The following is a 25,812-nucleotide window of genomic DNA, read 5'->3' on the forward strand; positions in this document are numbered from 1 at the left end:
TATACAGTACAGGTGAATAACACTTTACAATGTGGTGACACAAGGAGCTTCTCCAGCCTCACTGGGAAGGTGAGCCTAGCAAACAAGCAGCTAATGCAGAGGGAAGGTCAGATGGAACCCGAGCCCATGCCTTTCCCTGAGTGGGAAAGAATCAGACTGAACAGCCTGCGTGGCCTGCCTAAACAGCTCCTGCTGCTATCTACCCACACCAGCAGCAGCCAGACACTGCGGAGGCAGCTACAGCATTAGGATCTCATTAAAATGAAATCATGGCATAGGGAAGCTCTTCTGAGCTGGTCTTTCTACCTGGTGGCTCACTTCTGAGTTCACTCTGTACAGGAGTGCCATCCTCATCTAAGCCACCCATAAGCATGTGTCCACAGGACCAAGATATCTTTATTACCTAAAACAGTCTTATTTGACACTTGGGTCTGGAGTCTGGTCCTCAAGGCCCCTTCCTGCTGGTGGGACACTGCCACCCCACCGAAGATGGGGGTGCCAGAGAACTTCAAGACATATCTGAACTCTGTATGTCCCATTTGGGTTGCTTGTAGAGGAGTGGGGAGAGAGGTTGTAAGAGGAAGAGGTCTTCAATTGCGGTTTTTAAGGAAGGGAAATCTACCCCAGGGTGTACTTGTACCCTGCTTGCTTCATTGCCAGTAATCCCGCAGAGGTCTGCATGAGTAACACAACAGAAGGTGCCTCCTTTCCCTCATTGCTTTTTAGCTGGTGGCTACAGGCACTGATAGAGCAACATGAAGACATTTCTTTTAGGATAACACTGTTATCTATGCTGTAAATGCAAAGCCGAGCAGCTCCTCATCCGTCATGTTTTAGATCCAGCCTGGGGCACACAGCACATGATGCAAACTGGGAATTGAGGGGCTATTTGAGACAATTCACATCACAGCTGGTCCCCATAGCTCCCTGGTACACCAAGTCTCTCCAGAAGGCGGCACCACCTTTTCTTCCGTACTTTTGTGCCAGAAATGTTGGGGGGTTTTGATAGCAAACTCATTGCCTTCTTCCACCTCCCTCTGATGCCCTCAGTTACCTGAACTCCCGTTGAGTTCAGGGAGTAGTCTCAAACAGGAGATACATCCCTCCACTAAAACCAAGAGGAGGCACAGAGCAGAACTACTGACTTTAACAAGGAAATACCACACACACACCTTTATTGACAGCATTTTTATGTACCAGAAAGCCAAGGGGAAGCCCAGCTGTGACCCTGCAGACGCAGCCACTGCCTCCACACAGCATGGCTGCCCCTCTCCACTAGCCAGCCCCTGCCACAAGCACAGCACATGGAGCATGGATGGAAGAAGAAGGAAGACAAAATACTGGGAACAAGACAAGCCTCTGCAAAGCCCAAGGAGTGGGTGGTAGAGAAAAGTGTTCTGTTCTAGCAGCAAAATGGACTTTACTTCCAGTTCTGGGATATAATGCTACGATGCCGGAGAGAACACAGCACCAAGGGAAAAGACAACAGTGGCAGCCCCAGGAATTAAAGATAATGCAGAAATTATGTGAAATGTTTTGTACTTATAAAATGCGCAAGGGATGGCTACTAGGAGATTTATAGTGACAGTCAGAAGTGTGTAGGAGGGAGATGGCATGACCAGAGACAAGTGTCCAGAGAAGAAAAAGGCAAAGAAGAGATAACGGATAGATGGGGAGGGAAAGCAGGCAAACAGGAGGGCATGGGAGGACTTATGGGACACCCGGGCTCAGATATATGGGGACAAATAGTGCTGGGAAAGAGGAAGGGAGGGAAGCATAAGGAGGAGAGAAGATCACCAGGCCAGGACAGAGAAGGAGAGAGGGATCTGGAGGGAGAAGCAAGAGACCCCGAGGAAGGGGAGAGCTTGCACTGACAGGTGAGAGGCACTCCAGGACTGGCATGAGGTATGCTTTGCTATTGCTCTGAATGCTGTAAACATTTTGGTTTTGTGTCTATCAGTGAACATTCAGTTCAGTTTGATACATGTGCTCTTATGGGTAACTGGAAGCCTAGCAGAGTTTTACATCTCTTACTACTAGTCAAACTTACACACAAGGCAAACACAACACTGGCTAAAAAAATCTCATTTTATGTCATTTGTGCCTAATTCTCCTATTTTAACATGCACATCTATGTCTCAGAAAAGCTTCTGTAGTAGAGGACACTAAATAAGACACAGACGAAGTCACATGCACTCTCACCCACCCACACCCACAGACACACACACCGGTTTTCCGACCCTGCTTAGACCAGCGAGACTTTGCCCTTCACACCTCCCCAGTGTCAGGATAGGGACCCTTTGGTATGGTAATGAGTCCACTAAAAGTGATGGAAATCATCCCAAGCCTGGCTGATGGATCAAAGCAGGAGAAAACTAAAGCAGACTGGGGTTCTGTATCTGCATTCTGGAGTTAACACCACCTGAAGCTTACAGAAGAGGGAAAGGAAATTTGTAAACTCTTCTTCGCTTTTATTGTCAAAGGACTTGGGAGCTGACTGGATATGTGCCAGCAAACAATAAAATGTGCTGAGTGAACTAATTTTTTACTGTCTTCATGTGATGGCACATTCTGACATCACTAGAAACAGGAGGAAAATTTTGAAGCTGTGTGCTTGTGGAGAAGAGAAATAGGGTTTGTGAGTTATGACTATCCCTTTCACATCAGGAAGAGATGAATAAAAGATAGGATATTTGTCCTTGATAGGGATTAGTCATCACCTAGTTCTTCCTGACGCTTTGGCTCAGTCATTATTTCCTTGATCATCCCCTGGTTCAAGGGGTAAAGCTATAAGCTGTCTATTTTAATTCACTTCAGAGTGACATTTGGCATAAAAGAAGCAGCTGGTGCCAATTTTTTGTTTAAGAAAAATATAATTTTACTTTAAATAACTACTCTGCTTTCCTTCAAGAAAGACAAACTGTAAGAGCAGCAACAAAAATAACTATGATAGACTCATATGCCTCAGACAATACTTTTGCTCCACTCTGTGCTCTAGGATGATGTTCCTTGTGGAGGATGTTATCTGGCACAACTTTAATGGGCAAAACACTTCTCCTACATCAGCCAGTGTGATTACAGCTCCTGTCACCACTGCAGCAATGGCACCTCCGGATGTGCCCACTCAAGGGAATTTCCCAGGCTGATGGAGGAGGGTGGAGAGCTTGGATTTACAGAGTATTGGCTACTTTGAAGTTTCTTCATGAGTTCTCACATAAACTGAAAGAACAACAGCACCAATGCTGAAGGAGCTTGTGGAGAGATGTTATGTCCTGGGGTCACACTCTGAACAGGACCAGCCTTCCTAGCCATAAGGAAAGCCTGGGAATTGTCCTCACTCCCATTTCTTGACACAAACATCTTGTTTCTCCTGTGTCCTCCTTGCTTGGCTGTGTCTGTGACCCTCCCCACCGAGGGGTGCTTTGCTGCAGAGCCTTGTCTGGGATGCAGCAGCTGGCACTAGAGGTCAGCACCATCCAAGTCCACTCAGGAGGTCTGTCGGGGGTCTTGTAGAGAATCACAGACTATTCTGAGTTGGAAGGGACCCATAAGGATCATCTAGTCCAACTAGCATGGTCTTCTGCCTTCTCTTTGAAAGTTATGACTGCATAAGCCTCCTGCTGCTGGCTCTCACATTCTGGGCAACACTGGGATGTTTTCTGCATGTGCAGGCAAGAGGAGGCTGAAAGTGAGGATGGCAGGGCCAGACAAGGTGGCCTCCCTTCACCCCTTGCAACTCTTGTTTTATGCCATAGTGTTAGGAAGCTGAGCTGCTATTTGGCAGCAGTGAGATCACCAGTTGCAGTGACACTGGGTACAATTGGGACCACAGGCCATCTCAAGGGGAACTATTTCAGCCAAAGCAGCCTGTGCCCCTGAGAGACCTCAGTCCATCCTGTGTTATACAGGTGTATTAGTGTTTCTTGGAAAGGAGAGTTCTTCCAGCCTGTCCTCTTGGTCAGTGAGGGAAGCTTTACATCCTCCCTTGCAGGTCAAACACCGAAAGTGTTTCACCACAACATGTTTTTTTTGCCCTCATCCTCCCCTATGCCCTATAGCAGGAGGTGGCTGTATAGGTGATGTGACTCTGCTCCACTTCCTATAGCCCAGATACCACCAAGGACAGCCACTGGATGCACAGCTCTGTATCTTTTGCTTCCATCTTTGATTCCTTCCATGGACAGCATTGCACAGGTTTCCCCAGACACCTGTGCCACTACACCTTCTTTGCCAGGTACCTTGTTTGTCTATAAAGCTTTGGGCTATTGAACTACTGCATGACATGGAGCCCTTGAATGAATCATGGCAAATCCAGGGCATTTTTCAAACATGTCTCTTTGCTACCACTTTCAAACAAGCAGCACAGAAGTTTGAGTGAAGCCACCACAGCGAAATTTGCAAAGCAACATCCAGACCTTGAGTGTTTTCTCTCTGGACATGTAACATTAAGGACATCATGTACCTCAATTCCAAAAATTGTGCCACTGTGCCAGAATGTGACTGCAGCATATCACATCTCTCACCACACTCCAGGCCCTGCTTCTCAGAGGAGTCCTTGCAGGGCCAGAGGACAGCCTAGAACACTGAGTCAGGATGCCAGAGCATGCTGCTCTTTCTGGCCAGTCTGCAGAAAAAGTTAATTAGAGATTATATTTGCCTACCAAAGGCCTGGAGAATTCTGTTGCTGATTAAACAGGTTTCCCTACTGAAGGTAAATTTTTATACCATATTTGGACTTTAGTGTCTTAGAGACCACAGAAATATACCTCCAAAATAAAACAAACATGCTTACCATCTCTATCTTGGTCCTAAAGCTGTTTGTCCTAACGTCCTACACAGCATCCTTACAAAAAGCTTCAAAAACTGTTTCCTACCTAGTTCATGGACAGTACGTTTTAATATCCAAGCAGGCTTTTTGTATCTCGTTCCAAACACATCATGCTTAGCTTTAGAATTCACTCTACTTAGTTTACACATTACACTAAATCTTTATCAGCAGCTTTCTGATATATCAAACCTACCCACCACCCTCAGACAGAGCAGGGGTTTACAGACTCTGATCTGTCAACGACAGAGAGAAGGAAAAGATCCATGGGGTCACTTTCCAGGCCTTCATAAAATTAAGAAAACAGACCTCTGGTCTGTAGGCTCAAATCCACAGACAGGCTGTCTGCTTCTCCACTACAAAATATTGCAAGAATCTGACAAGCTGGAACAGTGATGCCATGGAAATTGGGCCATCAGATGGTAGGGATTATTGGACAGCACAGGGGAGGTGCTACACCACTGACATCTGCACAGTCTTGTCCTGCAGTGGCTATCCAGGCTATGGGAGTAGGGCCAAAGGACACCTTACACGCCACTCCAAACCCAGACACCCATCTTGCTCAATTCATGCTTCCCAGTATCCTGTTTGAAACAAGCACCATGCAGCAGGGTCTGTGTCTTTAGTAGTTCTTTACATGGCATTGAATCCACAGTGGACAATCGGTAGGTAGCAACAGTCAATAATCAGTGAATAACAAAAATATAATTATGATTTTTCATGTTGTCATGCACTGGTCAGGTACTACATGAAAAATGCTGTCTGCTGTAGCAGACAGGTCTTGTGCTTTTCTTACATCTCCTCAAGGGGCAGAGGGGACATTCGTTCTCTTGACTCTCTCCCAACAGCTGACAGGTCATTCCTGAGAAGCCACCAAGCCTGTTAATGCCTGTGGCACCCAGGAGCCTCTTTGTGTTAGGTTTTGGTACAGTGCCTAACACAACGAAGCCTGAACCACAGCTGGGGTCCTGAGGCTGAACTACAGCACAAATAAATAATATTAATGAAAAACAATCATTCGCACTAGAAGACTTGCCTGACCATGTCTAGCGAGAGCTTTTGGGATTACCTTCCCCATGAGAAAAACTCAGCTCCTTGGCAGTCCTATGGAAAAGAACTCTCAGTCTCCATCCTTGAAAGGTAAGGGGCTGTGACAGGGTAGCAGCTGGTGTCGTAAGATGCACAACTAAAATGGAAAGGTGAGCTGAGTTTGCTGATGGTTTCTGCACTGGGAAGCAGCATTAATCATGTGTCTCCTTCTCTCTCCCTCCCTTGGTCTCTGGGTCCAGACCCCAGCAGCCAGTGTGGGAGACACTGCTTTGGGCTGGACATGGCGTCACAGGAGTCAGAACTGGCTTTTAAACCCTTTCCAGGCACAGGGGAGACGTGAGAGCCAGGGAGATGTCTGGAAGGATGAAATGGTGCCGTGGTGTTATTTACAAAAAAACCAATGCAGGAATTTTAAAGGAAACCTGCCTTCCCAACCATATGACCAGAGAGGATTGTGGGTTTGTGCTAGAGAGAGGCAAAAACTGCAAGGTGCTACTGCTAACCAAAATAAAGCACAGAAAGTCAAAGAGTCTTAATACCACGCCTGAAGTACGATCTGGATTCCTCCTCTTCCCCTTCTTCCTCTTTTCTCATTTCCACTGTGTTTAACATGAAGAAATTTTCACATTTAGACATGGGGTTTGGCTGTTGTGGGAAGCACATGGTTTCTGAGGACACCATCATTGCTCTAGCTGAGCCTCCTCTGGGTTTGAGACAGAAGGTCTGTGTAAATTTTGGATCTCAGGAACCTGGGATACGAGTCTTTCTCCATCAGGCTGTGCACCTTCCCCTGGGCTTGGTCAAAGCAAGAGAGGGAGGGCTCCTGCACATTTCTTCTTGTCAGCTCCCGTGTCTGGAAGTCTATGTTCACCTGGGAAAAAGTAGCAGAAGAGAGTTTGGTACTGAGTGACCAGTTTGCCTCCTTCCAATGGCACATACCCTCTCAGCCATGGCTGTAAAACAGCAGCAGACCCAAAGTCCTACCCTCATCTGTGCCTCCACAACTCTGTGGAGTTTGGTGATCCAGTGGTATGAATCCTGTCCCAAGCCTGGAAAAGTTGAGCTGGATTTATAGTGATCTCAGCATTTCTGAAATCAAATTACTTTTATTCAAATTCTTACACAGCACATCATCTAAAACTGCAGAGACTCAGCCTAACCTCTCTCCTCCCAACCTCTATTCCCTTTATTCTTCACTACATGCCCAATATACAGCTGAATGAACTTTTAACTGGGCTTAAATTATTAATACATTCTTATTAAATGTTTTTAAACTCTGTTCATCTAAAATAAATTGTTCAATTTTTCCCATAACAGCTTAGTGTTACAATACCTCGAGGAGAGGCTTGAAAAAATAAACCACCCTAATGTTATGACTACCGTTTGTTTGTAAAGCCAGCTAATGGAGTTTTCCTGTTTTCTTTCCCTAGCAAAGTAATCAGCATTTCTTAGGGTTATTGTTTGGGAGAAAATGGCTGAAAAGTTGTTATTTGTTGTTATTAACCCAGTGTCCAAACTTAAAGGAGCCTAGAAAGTAAAGCTGTCTGCCTTAGATGACAGCAATACAGATTAACTCTCTGTGTCATTTCACATTCTAGAGTGCCAAAATTATAATAATGTTAAGAAAACTTCACAACAGGACCAAATCTCAGGAAAGACCCTATCCTACCTGCAGTCACATTTCTAGTCCAGATTCAGCCCTCCAGTCCTTAAAATCTCACCCAGCTTCATGAATAACAGCAGGAAGATGCTCATGGAGAACAGTGGGCATCAAAGCGTTCCCTGAGACACCCATACACCTTGGTGTAAATCTGGCTCCTTCTCAGTGACCTTGCAATAGCCTTCCTAGCCCAAAAATAGAGTAAATCGAGTCCTTTTAGGGGGCTCCCCTCACAGGCACCTGTATCATCAGAGGCACCACTGTGGGAGGGCGGGTGCAGCAAGGCCCTCCGGGTTGTGTTATGAATACAATAACACAACCCAGCATCACGACCCAGGATCTGACAGCTGCATCAGCTTGTCAGCACTTGAAAAAGGACTTAACAATTCCAGGCTCTGCATAGTGACTGCATTATTTGTTCAGCTCAGAGTTACTGTTCGCATCTTTCAGGAGTCTAATCGAGTTTGGAGTTAGTCAGCAGATAAACACCCCTCCCTGGAGAGTCAACACGTTAGTCATTCCTGGGATTATTTTATGCAAAATGTCCTACAAGGAATGAGCCCAATAGCCCGCTTGAGAATTGATAGTAAATGAGAGGAGCAAGGTTGAATGCTTCTAGGAAGCACATAGAGGTTAGGAAATGTAGGTTGAGGTTGCCTGTGAACTCACTGGCTGTGACTAATTTAGCATCCTCAAAGTAGTTGCCCTCCATGGGGATGAGTCACCATACACAGAGGCAGCTGTAGCAGCCAGGATGGCATTCCCACCCTCCTTATCCACTCCTCACCATCACCTCTGGGAGGAGAAGGAGGGAGGGCTCCCCAGCACCCCACAAGTCCCATCCAGGGGAGATGGACCTGCTCCCTGCAGCGCAGGAATGCTGTGCCAGCCCAGGCTGCTGGAACACCCACCTCTCGAGGAGCCTGCACATCAATGAACTCCTCGAAGATCCGCTGGGCCTTGGAGGCCAGCTTGGCTGCTGAGCGGGTCTTCTTGAAGTCCTCACAGGCGAGCCAGAACTCCAGGTTTTCTTCACTGAACTCAGTCTTCAGGAAAGCACGGAAAGCGGCCAGTCCATCTGAAAGAGAGATGTGGGGAGTTACAATGGGAGGAGAAAGAAGGCAGGAAGCTGCCTCTTTAACAGAAATCCTTCCATCCACCCCTGCCTACCAAAGACCATTTGATTTTCCTCCTAAGGTCTGCAATCCAGGATGTCCATAACTTACACCACTGCATCAGGTGAGCTCTTACAAGCTGTCATGAAGCTAAATGTCATTTGATGTAACTCTGGAAAAGTCTTTCCCTGCTAAAACGGCAAAAGGCTTTCCTTGAGACTGGGACACTGAACTTTTGAAAAGTTCCTCCTGAAATTATCAAGCTTCAAAGGTACCATCTCTTTGCATTTTGTGCATGTTAATGCAGCACTTTGTAACATCCCATCATTAAGAAAACCCTTTAATAAAACATGGTGGCTGTGAACTTGTCTCCTATGTTTTCTGTCACTTTGCTTTATTTGCCTTGTGCCATTTTTAGTTCTTATTTAAACAGAGGAAGGATCTTGGAGAGTCTGTTAGAGCTACAATAAATGGGAGAGGAAAAGGACACGGCCTAATTACAACTTGTCTAGTCGGTGGTAAAAGTGTTCTTATCACTTGCTAATGCTCAGCAATTGTGACATTTCAGTAATGTAATCTGAGTCAGCCGGGGCAGATTAGAAATATGGAAAGATTTATTAGGCAATCTGTGTCCTCTTAAACCCCTGCCTGGGCCTATTTATGGACACAGCTATTGTTTTTTATTTCCTTTCCCTGAACAGCACCAGCAGAGTTGAAGTAGCTGAAGGTTTCATACATATCCTTTCTCCCTGGGCTAAATTTATCTCCTAATTTTTTTCCCAGTAACATGTTTCTAACTCTTCCCAGTCTTTTTCTATAGTGTCTGAGTTTTTGTAGTTTATGACTGGAAAGCTCTTGAGTCAGCATTGGCTACTTCCCAGCAAGTGTCTAAAAATATTGCTGGAATAGGGAATCACTCAGTAAGATCAGAGTCCTCGAAAGGATGAGGGGACCAGGGTTGTACAGGGTCTGCCAAAGACTGATGAGGGTTTGTAGGACCTGAACTCCTGCAATGCTGTGGGTTGGGGACTCCACCTACTCCTCTTCTGCTGTGGGGAGACCTTGGCAGTGCTGCCTTCCCTGCTTTCCCCCATGGTAGGGACATGGAAGCTGCAGTGGAGCCCAAGGGACAATGCTTGATGCTTGGTAAGGATCATTTTTACACACCCACAGCCAGCCCAGGCCTACCAGGGACAGGGACTGGCCACCTCACAGGATCCATCATGAACTCCCTCACAGCTTTGTCCTTTTTAATTTGCCTGTACGAGGTATGTGAGGAGAAACAGCAACCATAGAATCCTAAAAGAGTTTGGGTTTGAAGGGACTTTAAATATCATCTAGTTCCAACTCTCTCTTGTCATGGGCAGGGAAATGTTCTTTACATTAAAAGTGCCAGCCAAAAATTGTGCACCCAACTACAGATAGTACAAATATTTGGTAGTAAGCCAAAGAATTTATCACAGATCTAGAAACAGCTAAAAAAAAAAAGCAGACAGCCTATAACTTTGCAAAGTTGTTTGCTCTCACATTCTTGCTACATACAAATCAAGTCATAGAACAACAGAATCACAGAACGGTTTCGTTGGAAGGGATCTTAAAGATCATCTTGTTCCAACTCCCCTGCCATGGGCAACAACACCTTTCACTACACCAGTTTGCTCAGAGCTCCATCCAACCTGGCCTTGAACACTTCCAAGGATGGGCAGCCACAGCTTCTCTGGGCAACCTATGTCAGGGCCCAGTACCCTCACAAGGAAGAATTTCTTAATAATATCCAATCTAAACCTACTCTCTGTCAGTTTGAAGCCATTCCCTCTTGTCCGGTCACTTCATGACCTTGTAAAAGGTCCTTTTCAATCCTTGCATCTCCCTTTGGGTACTGGAAGGCTGCAATTAGGTAACCCCAAAGCCTTCTCTTTTCCAGGCTGAACAATCCCAGTTCTCTCAGCCTTTCCTCATGGCAGAGATGCTCCATCCCTCTAATCAACTTGGTGGCCTCCTCTGGGCTCACTCCAACAGGGCCATGTCCTTCCTGTGCTGGGGCCCCAGAGCTGGAGGCAACACTGCAGGTGGGGGTCTCACCAGAGCAGAGCAGAGGGGCAGAATCCCTCCCTCACCTGCTGCCCATGCTGTAGCATCATCCCAGGACACAACTGACTTCCTGGGCTGTGTGTGCACATTATTGACACCCTCCAAGTTCTTGGCAGGGCCGCTCTTGTCTTTTCATCCCCGGTCTGCATTGATAAAAGAAGTTGCCCTGACCCAGGTGCAGCACTTGGTCTTACTAAACCTCATGAGGTTTCCATGGGTCCATTTCTCAAGCTTGTCCAGATTCCTCTGGATAATCCTAAAATCTTTCAGCTATTCAGATAGTTCCTTCTATATGCTGCATATGCTATCTATATGCTTTATATAATATATATGCTATTCCCATGCTATATATATGTATATGTTATAGACAGTTAAATGCCACCCTGACACCCGATCCTGTCAGATCTCAGAAGCTAAAGCAGGGTCAGGTCCAGTTAGTACTTGGATGGGAGATCTCCTGGGAATACCAGGTGCTGTAGGTTCTAGTCCTGAGGACTTCACTGTCACTATCCAAGCTCACTCAGCCGTGGCAGATGAACTTTAGGAGCAAAGAGTGGGGCCAGTTTCACACACACTCTGCCTCATCTAAAAAATCCACTGTGCAGGCTGGAAGGACACACCCACGAGGGTAGAGCCCTTCATAAATCTTCGTTCACGAAGCCTAGCCATGATATATGTTATAGATCTATAGCAATGTAACACTGCCCTGTTTCTCCCTCATGTGTACTAATCTTATTCCTGCTTCTCTCGTTTCTGGTAATAGCTAAGGGCATGCAGATATTTTTCAGCTCCTGCTGAAGCCTCAGGGCCTAAGAAATGGCTCCTAGAAATGGCCCTGGGTATTGGACAGCAACAAACAATCCTATTTCTGGCTGCACATCAGTCAGAAGAGATATCTGAGTGCCCAGATTCTCCAAGGGAAAGGCAGAAAAGATATTAGTTCAGACAAGACCAAATTAGAGGCTAAAACCCTCCGTTCTGGGTTTCTCAAAGCTCCTTCGTTAAAGGGCTCTGCACAGTAACTGCTCCATCAGCAGTCTGGGATTGGCAACAAAAATGGATATATCCCATCTCAGCTGTGCTTCCTCCTTCTGTCAGCCCCAGATATAGCTGTATTATTCCAACTCATCCTGTCATTTCTTAATTAAAGCTCTTTCAGGAATAGATCAGGGTTTTGCACTGCTACAGTGGACAAAACCAGGGCTCTTGTTCAGGACCACTGCAGAGAAATTACAAGTGCAAATTGTGGGTCCAAGCCTGAGGCAACAACATGACAACCCCGAGAAGCAGAGCAGAGTGCCAAAAGAGCAAGGCACCTGTCAGGATCATGCTGCCTGTGGCTGCTTTGAACACCTCCGTGGGTAGATAAATATGGAGGCAGAGAGCGATGTTTTAGGGCTGCCCCCCTTCCTGAAATCTGGGACACAAAAACATTTTCCAAAACCTGTGTCCCCCTTAATGCCTATACAATTCACAAGGCCTGTGTGGGAACAAGTGGGGGACTGGAGAATAGAGCAGGAAGTCTTTGCAGGAGGGAAAGGAGAGGATATAATGACAGGCTGACAGGTTTCATAATGAAGAAAGCAAAAAAGGGAGAAAGTTGCAGTTCCTCAAGATCTATGTCATTTTATATATCATCAGCTTGACATTAAATATTCCAGCACCAAAGCACATTGCTATGCCTAGACAGTCTCTGTTGTGTGTCCCTGAAGAGGTCTTGCTCACCTGTCTCTGTCTTGGTCTTTTTTTCCCCCTCACCCTTTCCTCTACAACCACCCAGAGTCCCAACACTGACAGAGGATCATTTTCAGGAATATTAGTGTTGTGTGGAAGTATCATCTCTGCAAAATATAGTATCAGAAAAATATAATATCTGAAAAGTAGCTGAAAAATATAATAGCTGAAAAATATAACTTCTGCTAAAAGAAGGGAATGTCATGATTGACAAGGAGAGAAAGGCGTTTGCTTCAGCCCTGCCCCAGAGAGCAGCCGCAGCAGGTCCCCCCTGGGACCAGGAGGTTTCCATGTGCTCTGCCTCCTGCTCTCATGTCAATCAACATCTTTTTATCTTGAAGTAAGTTTAGACAGTGAATGGATAAATAATAGTGTCTGGCTGTTCTCTGCTTTTCCATAAATTCCTGTCATACACTCCTCACAGCCTTCGAGGAGCTGGAAATGATGAAGCTGAACCTGTGAGGACCTTGCAGAGGCTTTGGATGCTGGAGAGGTCATCCTTGACTCCAGGCTGCCTTGGCTTTCTTCTTCAGTCCTTGACTGCCTGCCAGCATTTACAGCTGTGCCTGACAGCCAGGTTTGGGAATGGGAGCCCAGAGGACTGGATGGTAAATCACTCTCCACAAGTATATCATGGAACAATGACAAATCTGACTGAAAGGGCAGGAGGACAATGAGGTGTGGGGAACTGCTACCTCCTGAGCTGGAATTTGACCTGGATGTTTATTTTAATTTCCTCCTGCACATGAAAGCTGTCAAGGAAGGGTCACTCATGAATGATCAGCATTTCCAAGTGTGATATGAGCAGGAGAACATCCCCTCCTCAAATATCCTGGAGTGTGATTCCAAAGGGATGTTTTACAGACAAAGCATAGAAATTAAAAGCAGGATTAGAAGTCTTCATATGCAGCAGCACAAGATATCCCTAACTCATAGCCTAAAGGTATGGCCAATCAAGAGGACAGGATGTACTGGCAGAGGTGCATAGAGCTGCTGGACAATTATTCAGGAATTTGACTCAAGAGATTTGCTGAAAGCCAAAGGAGGAAATCAGTACTGATGGAGCAGAGAAGTTGAAGGCAAAGAAATGGAGCTCTTTACTGAGTGTCAAGTCTCATAGAGAAGCCAAAGACAGTTGAGTTTTTACTTTTGCAGCGTAAACAGAAGCTTCAAAATGCCCTGCTCTCCATTCAAACAGACTGAGGAACATGCAAGAGGATTGACAGGAAGGATTGTGCAAATGCTGGTACATTACCCCATCCCAAGACGTTGCAGATCACCTGTGAAATCAGACAATGACAGGAATTTGTGTTTTATAAATGGGCAGTGCCAGGCAGTTCGAGGACCATGTGAGGACAGAGACTCAGGTGCTCCTAAAATCCTGCTCAAATGTTGTTCTTCAGGACCTAGAGAGTGGATTCTTTCCAGCAAGAAGAGCTGTGGAGGAAGGGACTGAAGTGGTGAGCAGGACACAGAAGACAGATCTTAACTAAGGTGAGCTTCAGCAGCATGAGGAAGGGCCAAGATTGGTGGCCTAAAGCACTCAGGCAGGCAGCTTAATAACAAGGCACCTGCCAATGTCAGAGTAAGAAAGCAATCAACAATCATTTATTTAATGCCTGTGTTTCACTTCATCAGCAATCAGACTTCGTGTAGGGAGTAAAGGTAGAGTCCCTGTGGCTGCTGGATGAATGAATTAGCTCCATGGAGCATGTTGGAGTCAGGGCTGGAAAGGCAAGGTCGCACATGTACGTGCTCTCACTGCTGCTGAGCAGTGCCTCGTTTAATCTTAGCTGCCTGTCACCAGCACAATGCTAATGCTAATGCTGTTCTGGCTTAGAAAGAACTAGGAGTAGGTTGGGATATTCCTGTGCTGTGTAGGAAGAGGAGGAATGTGTAGACAACAGAACTAGGAGAACAACAATAAAGTTTAGGCAGAAGAGCACAGAGATGACAAAAAATCTGGAGCAAGGGGAGAAAAAACTCACCCTTGAAATAAAAGTGAAAATTCAGTGCAAAGGTTCTCAGTGTCTGATGCTTCGTTGAAAAGTGGATAAGGGTTGAGGACAGACTGTCCTGCTGGATTCTGGACAAATGACAAGCCATGTGTCCAACCCCGCAAGGGATGCAGAATGAAACATGCTATTGCTTGTATTTCTCTCCAGCAGCCTGTCAAAAGAAATCCTCATCTGGCTAACCAGGATGTACCTCCTGGGCATGGGTACAGAGGGAGGATTACTCCTCAGTTACTCACATGCATACACACACACTCTGGGGACCACACTGAGCTCCTCTTCCCTGGTAGCTCTGGCACAAAATGGGAAAAGATGCCAAAATCTAGCACGTTTAAGCCATTGCTTTTGCTCCCTGGGCACTCGAGGAAACATGCTGCATACAATCTGTCTCTTACTCTCTCAATTCCCCGAGAAGAGCAGGATCAGACTCCTCTCTCCTGTTGCTTACTCAGAAGCCCTGACCCCAGGGAACGCTGCTACACTGTGCTTGCGTCTGGCAGTGACCTCAGACAAGGCTCTTGATGTAAAATAGGGATTGTCTGGCTGACCCCAGGGTTTCGAGTTGATTTTCTTTACCCATTAGCAAAAACAATTAGGATATCATTGCACTGACCTATCCATCTGGGGCTGTCAGTGAAATGGAGCTGCTCAGCACTGCTTACCCCAGGAGGGCTGAGGGATGCTGGATCTCAGTGCCAGCGCAAAACGAAGGTGGGGGTGCAACAGGGAGAGCCTTCCTGCCTTTCCTACTCACAATCTCTTGCAAACATCAACACAAATTATCCTTTAAATGACTAGGGAATTAATCCAAATCAGATCATTCTATGAAGATGGGCATTAACCAGCCTGGGAATCTCCACAGACAAGCAACTGCTTCAGATCCCAGGGGATTTCAGTCCTCCACTCAAGGTGCTGCCAGACAGCAGCAGGTCAGGATCAAACACAGATCATTCATTAAAACAATGTGAGGAGAGAGAAGGAGGGAGCTCCACAGGGCCATCACATTTCATGAGATATTTGGCAAAAGTGAGCATAGAGTCACAGAATGGTTTGTTTGGAAGGGATCTTGAAGACTATCTAGTTCCAACCCCCCTGCTGTGGGCAGGGACATCTTCCACTAGAGCAGGCTGCTCAAATTCCCATCCAGCCTGCCAAAATGACACTCTCTGTAGAGTCTGTATAATGCACGATGCCTGTTCAGGTAACTTCCATTTAGAAACCGTTTGGATACTCATGAAAGTAGGAAGGGGAAGAAGGGGTTTGCCTGTCTCACAGAATACAGCAGCCTTGTGAGCCTCCTCTGAGTACAAGGGCAACCAGCTCACCTTGGCACTTTGGAGAGTCTTTTAGGGAGCTCTGAACCACTTTCTTGCTCCTTGGAGCATTTCTGTACCTGTCCAAACCCTTGCAATATTGTCTATGAGGTCTTCCCCATTTTCAGATGCTACATCCAGCTCCTGAGCTCTGTTTGAGCACTCTAAGATGTATTTTCCCCAAAGAACAGGAGGGCTGGAAGGGACCCAAAACCACCATAACTGCATCAGAAAGCACCACACAACCCCTTGAAATAAGCATAGCAATCTCCTTTCCAAAATAAATAAACTGTCCACCTAGTGAAGCCAGAGTTTATGACAGATGTGTCAAGCAGAAGTGATCTACCTGTGGATGCTGTGAGCCTCGGGGGAAATTCTCCCTGAGCCCAGCTGGTGCTTAGTCCATGCCCCCAAGCATGAATTCAGATTTTCCCTGGCTAATATTGCAGTCACAGAGAAATTAGGAGACAGCTCTGTCCTTCTCTTGGCACTTAAAGCAGAATATTAGCTGGCAGCTTCACTACAGACAGATGCCAGCACGCCAGGCATGGTTCTTTTTTTACTCCCAAATTGTGGCCAGCTAGGGCAAAAGGCTCCCTTACCTGTCTAATATCAGCACATCTCTAACAGTGAAAATGCAACTCATACAATATAATAAATTTTATTAATATATGCTCTTTTCTCCTTTAAGCCAGTGTAACTAAAATAACATTTCTGTTTCAACAGAGCTTCTTGTATTTGCATCATTATAACCCTTGGCTGCCAAGCTGGCAATTCCAGAAACTTCAGGTGCAGAGCAGTTATAATGTATTCCTTTAGAAAATAGTTTATTAAACAACAAATTTCTTTGTCACCAATCACCAGGCAATGTCACCGTGACTGCTGATAAAAAAAGATTAATTTGAATTCTAAAGATCACCTTCTGTTGCTATTAGGAACTGAATATTTTTCATTAGTGCCAGAGAGTTATCAGAATTACTTTCCATTCCAAAGACAGGAAAAATCCTGATAATTCATTTATCACTCTATAAGGCTAATTTATTAATAAAAACCAGACACTCTTGGGGAGGCTGTTGGACAAAATAATTGAACTAAGGTTTGATTTAGCATTTGCAGCAGTCAGCTGAAGAGGGAATAATCTGTATAAAGTCAGGATATAGATGGATAAATTCGCTGGGTTCTCTAACCAAAGCACTTTTGCTGCAGTCTGTATCTAATAAGGAAAATTTCAACTTTTACATAGTGAGGGAGGAGCAAGGACTTGAGTTTGGATAGTAACAGTAATGTGAATATCCTGTCCTCCCCCTCTTAATCCCCCAGGCATCCCATAGTCTCTTGGTGCATTTTTTCCCTTCTTGTTCTGAATTTCCACAAAAGAAATGTTCCCTCTTAGCCATATCCAGCTTCACCATATATTTTTTTCCCTATTGGCTGCAAGAGCAATGATCTCAACCAGATACTGCTGCTAAAATTATATACTTCTTTTCCTGCCTTGGTCAGCCAGCCTGTTTAAAGTTGTCACTTAATTCCCTGCCAAAACTGTTGTCAACTCAGTAGAAATACAGCAAAATTTCACTTTTCTTAATAATATAATTCTACACTTATATTTTAGAATGTAAGATGTAAGTGCAGAAAAACCTGAATCTCTAAGCAAGCCAGACAGCTCCTTATTGCAATAAAACAGTTCACCGCCCACATTGACTTTTCTCCAACCTTGACTCGCTCGGATTTTATTCTCCAATAGAAACACATGAATGAACCCATACTGTGAACTTCGTTTTCTTGTTTATAATTTCTCAGTGTGAAAACATTGGCAAAGCAGAATAATATTTGCTGAACAGAACTGATACAATTGATCTATTGAACAGAGCGAGGTGCACTTATTATAGGTTGGTATGAGGTTTCTGGATGGGAAATTTTCAGGTTTGCATTGATAACTGTAAATTAGATTCTGCTCAGGGTGACCACGGATGATTTCTCTGCAACAGAGCAAGCTGTTCAAGGTTACTGAACCACGCAGGGTGTTGTGTCGCAGCTCTCCCAGCAAAGGCTGCACTTCCACACAATGTGGCTGCACTGCAGCTCAGAGAGCAGCTGGAGGGAGAGGGGAACAAGCTCCCTCATGGATCTCAGTGGGATTTAGTGAGCTGGGAACCTGCCATTTGGCTGAGTGGGAAGGCTGAACCAAGAGGCACGTGCCACAGGACGATCTGCAGGGCTGCAGCCTTGGGGTCCTGCCTTCAGTCCATCCCCAGGGGCTGGAGAAGGCTTGGGCTGATGATTTTAGCAGTTGTTGGTTTGCAATCAGGAGCAGAGCCAGGAAGGAAACACACAAAAACCTTTTAACCAGAGGGCAAGTCCTGCCTATAAAGGATGGTGACTGCTGAGTAGCGAGCAGGTGTCCAGGGGACCCTTGCCCTGCTCCTCAACATGTACTTTGACCTAACTACAACAGGTATTAAGGTCGCAAGAGGAAAAAAAAAAGTAGAATTTGATCTCTACTCACATTTATGGGACAAAAGGACATCAAAAGAGTCTGCCCATCTTGTTGCTTCTTCTGTTGACAGTCTTCTGTAAAGAAAGGAAGAGGTAAGTTAGAGACAACCCATAGCTCCTGACCCCCTCTGGAGCTGTTTGTTCAGGACATGAAGGAAGGCTGGAATTCTTCTCACCTAACTTTGGAGGTATACAATGTAGAAGTCTCCAGGTGAGCCAAGTGATGCTGGGCTTGCTTTAGAACCAGTGAGGAGATACCAAGGGACTTGCAGAGACTCAACCCTGTTCATTTCACATCCCCAGGCAGGCAGTTAAAATAGACCAGAAGAATCACACCCAAATTTTTCCTTATTGACTCTAAGCAGAGGCCCAGAGAACAAGCTCAGAAGCAGACATTTACATTGTAAAAGCCAAAAGTCAAGTGAAATGAAACCCATCGCTGCAGAAATATTTATTTCTCTTGCTTGTCTTTCAGGCGAAGATTAGATCTTAGCTCAGGTGTAAGCAGTGACTTGTGATCAGATGAGTCCCATCTCATCTCAAGTCAGGACTCAGGATGGTCTGAAGCATCTACCTCAAGCATGGTGCAAACTATCATCCAAATTTTGGCACTGTTTAGTAACAGGGCTCAGCTGAAGATGATTGTGACCTGAAATCGCTGATCACCTCTTTACCAAGGCAGCTACTCAGGCTTTGATTTGTGATGACAGAGGTGTAAATTACATCCTCAAATAGGTGCAGACATGCCCCACATACAGCAGTGGGGACTGTGCACATGTCCTGTCTCATGGGAGAACTGTCAATGATCCAGGTATTTCCTGAAGCTGGTCCTGCTGGTGCCGTTTTGTTTTCCTCCGTCCTTGTGGCTAAAAGAACCAGTCACAGCTTATACAAAGCACAACAAAAGGAAGACAATACTGGAGAGGGTGGTGGGCAGGGAGGGGGGAAGGACAGATATGGGTTGGGGAGGGATGCTGCAGCTATACTCACTTCAAAGCCCGGTTGGGCTTGTCCGGAAGAATAGCTGTGAAATCATTATATGAGTCTGATTTGTGAGACAGGCAGCCCAGGCGAGTCCTCATCCCTCTGTTCCTGTGGTCGGTGTGAGGGAGCAGGGGTGTTAGCAGGGGAAAACCAAAGAAGACGATGATTATCAGTCTAGCCAAAGTGGCAGAAACAAAACAAAACAAAAAAACAAACAAACCCAGTGGCTCTGTGCCTCATCAGACCTGTGTCCTCGACTCCCTCATCTGTGGGAGGGACCCATCTCCAGTAGGATGCCAGGCAGATGCCAAGGATGGACACAGCACCAGTGTAGCTGAAGGCTCACCCACACCAGTCATTCAACTGTTCTGAATAGCAAAAGGGCTTTTAAAGGCTGCGCTTTGGGATGGTTTCTTGGAAAATCCTGCTCTGGTCAGGTGTGGGAGGAAAGCAATGGACAGCAATACAAGAATCAGTCACCATGTTCCAGCAGCACCAGAAACAGTACAAATCCCAGGGCTGGAGGACAGGAGGGGGCTGGAAGAAGAAAAGTGGGAGTAAGGCACCTGCAAGGTGAGCCTGTGCTGCAGAGCTGCAAGTCCCCGGCCAGGATCGATCCCAAGTGGCTCATTTAGATTCAGGGTTACATAAGCAGGATAAAACTGCCTCTTCCCTGACACGCTTACCCAGGCAGAAAATGGCTTTATTGCTTTTTTTCCTCTGAATTTCAAACCAGCCCCAGAGCCTTCGGTCCTCCGCCAGCCCCTCACGTCCTTGCCAGCCCCTTCCTGGGACAGCAGCCGCAGCATCCTTCATTACATAATCCGGGATGGGGAGGAGCACAAAGGGAGAGGGGAACTGAACACATGCATGCATCGTACGGGACTGGCATCATCTCCATTCCAAAACATATAGGGGCTGGTTAATGGGTTTACGTGGGCTCTAGAAGGCCAGAGCCTGTGATTTGCCTCTTCAGCCCAAGGACATCTCTTCTACCAGATTCCCTGGACATCAAACTAGGCCATTCTCTCCTCTGGACCATGGGAGGAAGATTTAGTGACCCAGTCTCCACTTCTCAGCTTTTGAGCTGGAGAAAGTGCTTCTCCAAGCCCAGATGTCAAACAGATGCCAAATACTTTCTGTGGCTGCAGGAGTACAGTATTTTTTCCCTTCAATATGCAATCCTTGCAGAACACTTCAGCACCAGTGCCTGAGCCAATCTGTAGTGCTCCTGTTTCCCCCTTCTCCTCCCGCCCTTTAGAGAGCTTCTATTATTGCACATTTTAATGTAATCTTAAAGCAAATTAAATGTTAATTAAATGCACTGAGTGTCTCCCTAGTGCAGAACAGGCAGCTCACAGCATTTAACACGCACAAAACCCAGGAGATCTTCAGTAGCGGGAATTGTTGCACAGCCTACAACTATAAACCCATGGCTGTGGGACCAGGATGTTGCACTCCATAATCCCCAAACTTCAGCACAGGGAATGTCACATTCCCAGCTGAGCATGCTGGACCTTCCATGCTCAAACGGACACCAAGTCCCCTGCAGGATCCTTCTGGTACCTTTCCTGATGCCTCCTATCCCCAGCCTTTCTTTTTCCTGCTCTGTTTGCTCACGAATTTCCCAGCAAAAGGTGTGATACATGTTACCGCAATGCTGCTCAGAATTCCCTCTGATGCCTGAGATCAAGGGGCTGCAGCAGGGAATCAGAGCATATGGGTGCAGAGAAGCTGTGCCATGGTCAAGGAGTAGTCCTCATGGAATACTCTTCCCTTGGTGAGGACTTTCAAGACAGGACACAGGAGAAAGAAAGGGAAAGAAACTGCATCTGCAGGAGGTGGAGAGACAAGGGAAGGGCAGGAGGAAAAAGGGGACACTGCAGCGAACTGAAGGGATTGCTGGACGAGATAAACAGCAACAGGATAGGGCAGGGGTGAGGGATGCATCGTGTCTTTCCAGTTACCTCCGTGGGATCAGTAAGGCAGCCATTCAGGCATCCAGTTATGGTTAACCCTTTAACTGGCTGGCTTGGACCGCAGTCGGGCTGTTTGCAGGAGGCAGGAGTGCAGGAAGGAGGGATTTACTGTCTCATGTCCTGGCACTTAAAAATATATCAAAGAATCCTCTTTGCCAAAAACAAGGAGGGCCAGTTGTTCTCAACCCATTGGATCCTTGCCTCCTAGCGCAGGTCAGTTTTTCAATGGAAGATGTTCCAAGTTGAGGGATGATCACAGAGGACAGACAGCATTTCCTTCTAAGACCAGGACTGCAGGTAAAGTCCAGCTTCAGGTCTAAATTGATCTGAGTTTGGCGACACAGCTCACCACGGAGCAGCAGGAGTTGGCATTATCACAGTCATCATTCAACACCTCTGAAGGTCTCTCCTCAATGGGCAGAGCTCCAGGCTGACCTCTCTAAGAAGGCCAAACTACCTCTTGTCCCTGTCCCTCCAGGTCATGGCTGGTGTTACTGGCCAGGCATCATGGAAAAGCTGGCACTGCAAATAAAACAACAGGAGGACTTCACGCATCTGCACATGCTAGTCCTTTCACCATCACAGGCTCAAGCACTCACACAAAAATAACTGAAGGCAAGAAACTCCTCTTTGGGATGGTGGGAGCCTGTGGGGAGCCACCAAGGAGATGCACAGTCTGCAAAGGGGAGGGAAGGAGGAAAGGAGAAAGGGAGACTAAGGATGGTGGGGTCCCCATGAGCCTTGGCATGCAGGCAACTGGTTGAACAAATCTCACAGGAAGTGAACGTGAGATCCACCAGCCAGGAGACCAAGGGGACAGAGAGCAGGACTGTACAGTGAGCACAGGGTAAAGGTTTCTGATTTGTCAGGACAGGGCCAAGCTCCAGGTAACCTCCATGTCCTGTCGTCTTGCCCACTGGGAACAACTGAGGAGGAGACCAAGGGACTGACAAGAGCGGAGAGGGTGTGCAGGGAATCAGGACCCTGCTCTGCTAGGGCATGGGATGATCCCAGAGCTTGGGCTGCCCAACACAACATCCCTCTTAAAATCTGATTACATTAAAAATGCACAAAGCTTCTTCCCCACTGAATTAATGGAACTGGGATTGCACTACATGCCACTGAGTGCATTCCCTTAATCCCTACCCTGACCGGCTGCTTCGATGCGCTTTAACTGAAATCAATCCTTGTAATTCCTTAAGCCCCTTTAAATTTCCTCATTAACAGCCTCACACGCATGTGGGCCCACAGCACATGATTTCCTAGAGTCCAGCAACCCCTGCTCCTCTTTCCCATTGCTGCTCTGAAGCTGGAAGCAGAGCAGGGTATCCTCTCCCTTGCAGCCTCCTATAGCTGCCCAATTTTTGGGGTACTGTTATGAAACAACCTTCTGCTCACCCCCACTCCCACCCACTCACCAGCCCCCGCAGCAGCCACCTGCACTGCTGAGCAGCACCCAACTTCCCTGCAATCCCAAAGTCTGTCTGACTTCATGGATGCTGAGACCTACATTTCCCATGAAGGCAGTCCCACTGCTCAACTGACATACCCACAAATATTTCCTCTGATTGCAAATAAAGCCAGTAAGTTATTACTTTAAAATATTATCTGTAGTGTCTGGTAAAGGCATTGCAATAGAGGTCTTGGTGAGGGTTTTTACCTCCTACTCCATCATTCATCCTATCTCCCCCTCCTATGAAAGGACCCTGGTCAAGGAGAATTGCCAGTCTCATGGATGTGTTTTGGGGGTTTCTCCTTGGGAGACACAAAGGGAGGGGTGTGATTAGGACATTCAGGTTATCGAACCACCTGAGCAAAGATAAAGAAGCCATCCCAAATAGAAAAACAGCAGCACAAAGGTTGAAAAAATAAAAACAACAAACCCAAACCATGAGATCTCAGGGGCTTCAGGAGATTAAGACCATCCATCCATTCACATGCAGAGAAAGCCAGAAGAAAACGAGCACTGAGACACTGCAGACAGACAGACACAGGGATAAAGATACTCACTGCCTTTGACCTGTCCTCTCTGCTGGTGGGTCTGTGCCGACAGCGTGGTCAGAGAGGCTCTGGGGAGAGAGCAGAGCGCCTTCTTCAGAGACAGCCCCCTGCTCGGGCTGAGAGTCACACCTCGACACCCCTCCCCTCCCCACCTCTCTCCGGGCAGCAGCAGCGCAGCTCAGAGCCGCTCTCGCATCCAGCCAAACCCTCCAGCAGCCCCAGCCCGGCTGCGCAGCCGGCTCCCAGCGCTCATCAGCGGCTCTGCTGAGGAGCCCCCCGCATCCTCACGCACCGCCGCATCCCCGCCTCACCCACCTGGCAGCACAAACCCAGCTTGTCCCCGGGCGGGGATGGGGCACCGCCGCGCACGGGCGGCGGACACCAAAGGCTGGCGGGGAGCATCTGGGGGCGGGGAGGGGGGACGCCTGCGAAAGCGTTGTTGTCACCCTCGGTATGTTGGAATAAAGTACCCGCCTACATCGTTTTAACCGGCTCCTCGGAGGTTTTGGAAAGGTTGCTGTTCTCAGAATCAGAGATCACCAGGAGTTGCCACAGACAGAGGGGATGGGAAGGTTTAATTAAGGAGCCCAGGTGTCAGTGGGGCCAAATGAGATTGTAGCACAAAGCAAAGGAGGACCTTATTGCCAGGCATGGGATGACAGAAAGAAAAATGCACCTGGCAAGTCAGTGATGTGACAGACCCCTTGTCTCACCTGGTGTGTGCAGTCCTGCTCACTCCGTGCAACTTCTCTCAGTGCCCTCACCCCACCATATAAGTTCCAGTCCCATTTTTTTCTCCTACACCCACCTCCATCCTCCAGGGGATGTGTATGGGATGTCCAGTGCACCCCAGTGAGTCTAACAACAACCAATGAGTCTAAAAACAACCATAGCACCGACATGGGGTGGGGCTGCACCACAGCCCCCCAGCTCTGGGCTCAGCTCCACCACCAGTGACAACATTGGGGTGTCACACAGGCTGTGCAGGCACTGATGGGAGTCACTGGCTCATTGAAAGCTCAAGCTGTGGGATCTCCATTGCCTTTTTGATCCTGACAAAGTTGATTGACTGAAAAAGTAAAAATAAAAACCAAATAAATAAATAAATAAATAATCTACTGCAGTTAAATAAGCCTTTTGCCTGGAAATTTTTAATCACCTTCCTCTCTGATAAAACACTGCTGGCCTGGGCATCCTGGTGCTACTAACAGGAAACATATCTTGAGACAGCACATTATCACATTATCTCTCCCCACCATGCCTGGGGAGAGACAGAGTCCTGCAAAACCTCCTACAAAAACACAGGGATTAGCAGCACTGCAGCAATGACCTCAGCTCTCCATCATCTTGGATTCTCTCCTTCATGGCTCAACATGACAAGGAATTATTTGCCTTCTTCTCACCCTCCATCACAAAACCCAGGTCATCCTGACTGGGATTATTCAAGTCTCCAGTTATCAGAAGACAAGCACTGAAGAAAATGCTGTGGCTGGCAAAATCTCTACACCACAGTCAAAGGTTGAGGTTCAACTTATGCCTCTGCTCCCAAAGGCTGGTTTGTTCAAGTTAAATAACGGTCAGCTGCAGCCCTTGCCTAAACCCAAGCCAAATTTAACACAACATCACCAATGGTTTAACTTCTAAGGTGTTGATTTTGTTTTAATACATATTTCCGTGCTCCCAGGTTCTCTCTGGGCACTGCAGGGTGTCACGAATGACAATGTTTTCATAGTACTTCCAGGACTTCCCTCAGATCTCATTTACACCACTGACTTTGTGGGGTGGAGGTCAGCAAAATATTCAATCAAGAAAGCTCTAGATAATTCTGGTCCATTATTCAGATACTTTTAAGACTTTGCTGCAGTTCCAAACAGATCAAAAACTCTGATCCAGTAATTCTAGATGGGATGGATCAATGGATCACAAGAGTGCTCCAACTCCTCCCCCTGTTTTTACAGCAGTTTTATATATTACCATCTCACAGCCAATACCATTATTAGACACTCAATTCCTATTTTTTCAGTGCATCATTAGAACCTTTTTGTGGCCTCATTGAAATCCTGAGCAATACACAAATGGCTCTGAATATCAACACTTTTTTCTTCTAAAAATTTCCTGGGGCAGGTGTGAGTTAATATGGAACAAGAATAAGTGAACTGTTATGGCACAGGCACTATGGGAAATGTAATTAAATTGCAGATAAAGAGAATTATGGGGTTTTTATAGTGTAATATTTTAGAAAGCTTCTGAGCGGCAGGTTTATAGCAAATTCCTTCTAAAATAGCCCTCCTGCTTCTGACTACTCTGTAGCTTCTATTTAAATGCTTTTAATAAAATAACTCATTTTGATATTAGGCTTGAATCTCATCCAAAATTTTAAATCTCTCCAAAAATTACTCTAAAGTAATTTCCTCCTGACCTGCTAACAGCAAACACACAAGCAGTGAACACGTGCAGCACTGGGATTGTTGGCTGTCACTGGGGAGGAAGGAAGGGAATTTGTCAGCCTGTTCCCTGGATGTTAATCTTCTCCCTCTTCAGGGTTCTTT

At 46.5% G+C, this 25,812-nt stretch overlaps 1 protein-coding gene across 2 annotated transcripts in view; it reads right to left on the reverse strand.

The window, feature by feature from the left end:
• RGS8 (regulator of G protein signaling 8) overlaps positions 1–25,812 on the reverse strand; it is a 43,534-nt gene continuing 17,722 nt past the window's right edge. The window contains exons 1-6 of one of the 2 annotated variants that reach the window (XM_071565479.1): positions 23,579–23,669; positions 23,273–23,331; positions 19,290–19,391; positions 18,310–18,374; positions 8,447–8,613; positions 1–6,746 (exon numbers count right to left, since the gene is read on the reverse strand). In XM_071565479.1, the coding sequence (XP_071421580.1) occupies positions 6,564–6,746; positions 8,447–8,613; positions 18,310–18,374; positions 19,290–19,391; positions 23,273–23,331; positions 23,579–23,665 (663 nt within the window). In that variant the 5' untranslated portion in view covers positions 23,666–23,669 and the 3' untranslated portion in view covers positions 1–6,563. Of the gene's footprint in view, positions 6,747–8,446; positions 8,614–18,309; positions 18,375–19,289; positions 19,392–23,272; positions 23,332–23,578; positions 23,670–25,812 lie in introns of those variants that run through there. The other variant, XM_071565477.1, reaches the window with a different exon arrangement.

Source organism: Pithys albifrons, chromosome 10 (genome assembly GCF_047495875.1).
Source record: "Pithys albifrons albifrons isolate INPA30051 chromosome 10, PitAlb_v1, whole genome shotgun sequence".
Classification (NCBI taxonomy): Eukaryota; Metazoa; Chordata; class Aves; order Passeriformes; family Thamnophilidae; genus Pithys; species Pithys albifrons.